The sequence below is a fragment of the Aquarana catesbeiana genome, linkage group LG08 (genome assembly GCF_042186555.1).
Source record: "Aquarana catesbeiana isolate 2022-GZ linkage group LG08, ASM4218655v1, whole genome shotgun sequence".
Taxonomy (NCBI): Eukaryota; Metazoa; Chordata; class Amphibia; order Anura; family Ranidae; genus Aquarana; species Aquarana catesbeiana.
The window spans coordinates 2,848,776-2,854,090 of record NC_133331.1 but is presented as its reverse complement, the minus strand read 5'-3'; the positions used below and the strand labels follow the sequence as shown (position 1 = coordinate 2,854,090).

At 46.2% G+C, this 5,315-nt stretch overlaps 1 protein-coding gene across 1 annotated transcript; it reads left to right on the top strand.

Moving 5' to 3' along the window:
- Positions 1–1,279: 1,279 nt before the first annotated feature.
- Positions 1,280–2,444, top strand: GAPDH (glyceraldehyde-3-phosphate dehydrogenase; the record flags this gene model as incomplete). Its single annotated transcript, XM_073595420.1, is given in 4 exon segments — positions 1,280–1,358; positions 1,443–1,526; positions 1,606–1,703; positions 2,223–2,444. Coding segments are annotated over 4 exon segments (331 nt in total), but the record flags the coding sequence as incomplete, so codon positions are not given.
- Between the last annotated feature and the right edge of the window lie 2,871 nt (positions 2,445–5,315).

The window sequence follows — 5,315 nt, the reverse complement described above, 5'->3', positions numbered from 1 at the left end:
GTCATCCCTTCTCTGAACGGGTATGTCGGTCACTCTGCAGAGATCTGTCGCTGAAACTAAAACCTGCAAAGCAGTGTCACGGTCTACAGTACAATCGTAGCATTGACCTATCTGACTTCTGTTCAATATCCTGTTGCTGTGTTTGCACCATACCCAAAGCAGTCTTTGCCACGCCCTGTTTGGTAGTCTCCACGTCTCTAACCTGTACAAAAACTCAACTATTGGTGACATGAAATGCTAGTTACCTGGCTCTGAATGCAGCTTTAAAATGTTTAGGTTCCTGACTAAAGTGTGCATGTCAGGCAGGGCCACTGATGAGGCAGTACAGCCGGCCCTCCTGTCCTGGCCCCCAGGCCTCATCAGTTCAAAAGGAGCCCAGGAACCTGCCAAGCAGGAGGGCTGAAAGGTATGGCCTTATTGCTGATGTGTGGGGTTTTATTTTCTGCCTCCAGCTGTGCTGCGGGGGGGATATGTGCTCCCTGCTGGCTTGGACCCCCCGTGTGCCCCTTCCCCCACAGTGATGTCAATCTCACTCCTCTCCCTGCTGGTAGCTGGGCACAGGTTCATTTCAGGATGTTGAGCAGAGGGCTCTCCATCCTGAATGAACATGGTGAGTGACTGGTACCAATGATTCACTGTGGGGTACAGAAATTGCCTCTGAAGGGGGGGAGGGTTCCATGGCTGCATAGCATTTTATCAAAAATCATTTGATTGGTTTGGCTGGTGGGGGGTGTGTTAGAAATCGCAGGGCCCTGTGCAGGAATATCGGCAGCCCTGATGCTGGGTATTGTAAGCATCAAAGCTGGGTCACTTAAAGCAACGGCCTCCCTATGTCCCTAATGGGCTTCCTTGAAGTCTTCAGCCCAGACCCATGACATGTAAGGCTCTCCTAAATCTTGCTGATGCGCAAGGCTCTTTGTTGTTCGAATCTGGATGCTGTGGCAGTACCCCCCCTTCATACTATGACAGCTTGCAGTCAGTATCACTGGGTGACATTGGACATTTAACCCATCTTGTGATGAGGTAGTTTGTGCTGGGGGGTCTTCCCTAGTGTTGCAGCCTATACCCCTCAACTCCTGTAATTCTAAGCTTCTGCTGCTTGGTCTTCATGCATCTAGGACTTGATGGTAGCAAAGATCTCATCCCATGCCAGACTCCAAGTGTGGGTGATATTTGTTTGGAAAGGCTTGTAGCTGTAGAGAAATCCTTTTACAGCAAAGTAAACTGGTGTTACGAGGCTGTAATCTGACTTAATAACTTTTTTTTGTTTTCTCTCCAGAAAAATCACCGGCATGGCCTTCAGAGTCCCCACTCCCAACGTGTCTGTAGTTGACCTGACTGTCCGCCTGGAGAAGCCTGTAAGTGTGATCTAAAGATCCCATCAAGACTAATGGAGCCCTGCACCCTTTTCTTCCTGTTAATAAATGTCTTTCGTGTTTCAGGCCAAATACGAAGACATCAAAGCTGCAGTGAAGGCCGCATCTCAGGGACCAATGAAGGGAATTCTGGGATACACAGATGAGGAGGTATACTTCTGGCTGATTCCACGTAGAATGGAACTCCAAACATCTGCAGGTTTCTAACTTTTTTGTTTACTTTTTGCAGGTTGTCTCCAGTGACTTCAATGGTGACACCCATTCCTCCATCTTTGATGCTGGCGCTGGCATCTCACTAAATGAACACTTTGTGAAACTTGTTTCTTGGTGAGTTTGGGGGTTTTTTTTTTTTTTTTTTGGGTAACCTGTCTATTGTGAGGGTTCTTGGAGCTCCAACCCCTCCCTCTGTTCATAATTTCTCAATCTCACTGGTGCACAAAGCAAAATTATAAACCTATCCAGTTCTTCTCTTCTTTCCTTTTTTTTTTTTTTTTTTTTTTTTTTTTTTTTTTTTTTTTTTCCTTCCTTTCCTCCTTTCCTCCTTTCCTTTTCTCCTTTCCTTCTAATATCTTTTCGGTCCTGTGATATTACACTTTAAACTTCTACTGTCTCGGTGTCCATGGGCAGGGGGTGGATTTTCCTCTTCTGAGGACCCTACTCATAAACCTGCATCTAATCCATCGTGTCTTGCTAATATTGCAGCTCCAGAAAACTAACCAAAGGATTTTAAACCCTTTTAATCAGAGCTACCAAGTCTAGTTTCTGCAGAATAATCTTGCGGATTTGGTACAGAATGACCTTTATAACCTCCGCTGCATCTTCTGATCTTGTTTCCATCTCTTGCAGGTATGACAATGAGTGCGGTTACAGTCACCGTGTGGTGGACCTCATAGTCTACGTCGCTAGCAAGGAGTAAAGTCTTTGTCACGGTCATCCCATCTCCTGTCACTGCAGGGCCCAATGTCTCACCCCAGTGGTTTTGTCTTCATCACTGAAGGGGCCCAGAGTCACCCCCTTACTAGTTCGTCTGTCAGTTTCTGTGTAACAAAATAAATTGTGAAACACCAAGCACTGAGTCTGGTCTCTTCATTGGGGGAGGGGGGTGGGGGTCTGGTCTCTTCATAGGGGGGTGGGTGTCTGGTCTCTTCATTGGGGGGAGGGGTGTGGGCGTCTGGTCTCCATGGGGGGGGAGGGGTGTGGGTGTCCGGTCTCCATGGGGGAGGGGTGTGGGTGTCCGGTCTCTTCATAGGGGGGTGGGGGGTGTCCGGTCTCTTCATAGGGGGGTGGGTAGTGTCCGGTCTCTTCATAGGGGGGTGGGTAGTGTCCGGTCTCTTCATAGGGGGGTGGGTAGTGTCCGGTCTCTTCATAGGGGGGTGGGTAGTGTCTGGTCTCTTCATAGGGGGGTGGGTAGTGTCTGGTCTCTTCATAGGGGGGTGGGTAGTGTCTGGTCTCTTCATAGGGGGGTGGGTAGTGTCTGGTCTCTTCATAGGGGGGTGGGTAGTGTCTGGCCCCTTCAGACATCTAATCCTCACCAGTGACTGTATTGGTTGCTTTTATTCCCTTTGCCTGGTGCTTCTGCCAGTAATGATGGCCTTTAGCCCTGGTTCACACTGATTCCTTATGGGAAACATTGAATCCCGTGCATTTCCACATCACCACTGCTGCAGTTTTTGCTTAAAAGTAAATGACAACTTGATTTGAAGTCACAAACTCAGCATTTATCTGTATGAACACCCATGTGACCAGATTCTAGTATGGCTAAAAGTGCTTTTTTTTTTTTTTTTTTTTTTTTTTTTTTTTTTTCATATTTAAAAAAAAAAAAAAAGTTTTATCCAAAAAAAAAAATGGGCTCAAATTGCACTCCACAGGAATGGAGTGCAATTCCTATGTGGCTCCCAGTGTGAACCTAGGCTTTATAACTGAGCATATGTACAGTATATATGGGGGTGTATATGCTGACCTCACTACTTAGGGGTCACTGATGCCCTTCTAAGCCTTTCACCTTTTATACCCCAACCAGAAAGTCCTAGTATAGGAGGTATAATCCCCCCCCCCCCCCCCCCCCAAAAAAAAAAGTGGAGTTGCCCTTTAAGCCATAGGTTCTCAACCTGAGGACCTCCAGCTGTTTCAGAACTAAAAATCCCATCATGCTTTGGCATCATGTTTGTAACGGTCAGCCTTGCAAGGCCTCATGGGACTTGTAGTTTCACAACGGCTGCAGGCTGAGCTCCTGTGCTTTAAGCCATAAACCACACAAACCTAATGGACCGTGCTCAAAGACACACCTCATGTGCAGCTCACAACTTTGTAGTTTGAAGTGCCCCGATCCGCACCCGGATTTCATGCATTGCATACAGCTCAGGAACGGTCTGCTTGTATGGCCTGATATTACACCATCACCTGCTGATCATTGGGTGCAATGCTCTGTAGGCTCATAATGCACTTCTACCTGAAAAACTGTCATTCTATTTTACAAAGAACACCCACAAAACGTTTTTTGATCCACTTGTGGCACTTGCTAGAAGCTTAAATTTCTTGTGCTGCAATCAATGTTCCCAACTTCCACCCCCCCCCCCCCCCCCCCAAACCAGAGTTGTCGCCTCTTCTTAAAGCCAAACACTTTACTGATGCACGGCATTTTTTAGCATGGACAATAGGATTGTAAAAGACCTTGGAGTGGACGGTAATGAGATGTTCACCAAAAGACTTTGCAGGGTGGGGCGGCTTGTATGGCTTCTATGTCAGTCACCTACTTATTTTTTTTTTTATTATAAATTCTTGATGGCATCTTCATTATGGTGAGTTCCGTTTCTCAGAGTGCTTATAGAATTTTTATCTGAGATCTGCTTGTACTGTCTGTTTAGTGTGGCAGTTGCCCCCCCCCCCCATGGAGAGATGCTGAAGTGCTGTATTGCCTTCTGATCTGGGGGGGATTATGGGGGAGCCGCTGTCTAGAGGCATGGAAGAATTTATCAATATTTTTTCACATGAATGGACTTAAGTTATTGCACAGTTGGTGGTAATTTCCCTATATACATTAAAAAAAATTAGTAATTGTATGGATTATCAGATGTTTACATCAATGGGGAGTAATAAATTGCATACTCAAAATATATAAATATTAATCACATACAGATACTGAGATATAATCTCACACTGATCTACAGATATATACTGATACATGTATCAGATTGTATATATCAGTGTGTATACACAGATATACAATTGTATAAACATATGCAATCAGATACATGTATAACACCCCCCCCCCCCCCCCCCCCCCCAATAACCATACAAAATCGATCTGTTTGAACTATTCGTTTGGTCTTTATCACAGCAGTTGTATCATCTCTCTAAATGACTGAGATTAAATAAGCAGAAGTTAGACTTCGTAATCAGCACTCCGTAACGGAACTGCTGACCCCCCCCCCCCCCCCATATCTCTGCAATACAAGTCTGTTTTTTTTTTTTTACATATATATATATGCTGCGACTTGGCTCGGTTTGCATGGAGCGGAGGTCTCCCAACTGCAGGCCACATCTAGGCCCCCCCCCCCTTCTACAAGACTTTACCTGGCCTGCAGCTTGGGTTGGTGGGTGTAGCCTTTTATGTGCACAGCTTGAGGATACAAAGCTGACCCCCCCCCCCCCCCCCCACCCACCCACCCACATGTAATGGGGGACTCTGATAGGGATCCCAAAAAGTGGGAATTTTTGTTGGTAAAATATGACGTGGCCCTTGCACTAATGAGCTTGAAGTTTTGGTCCTGTATAGAGCACCGGAGGGTGAGTACGAGAGGCTGCACTCCCAGCACAGTTGAAAAGCAGGAGGAAATCGGGTTACCGGTCATAGGCTTGTGCAGCTTATTGCATGAGGGGGTGTGCACCCCAAAGTTCAAATGCATGTGTGTATGGATATATGTAAATATGCATGCACAG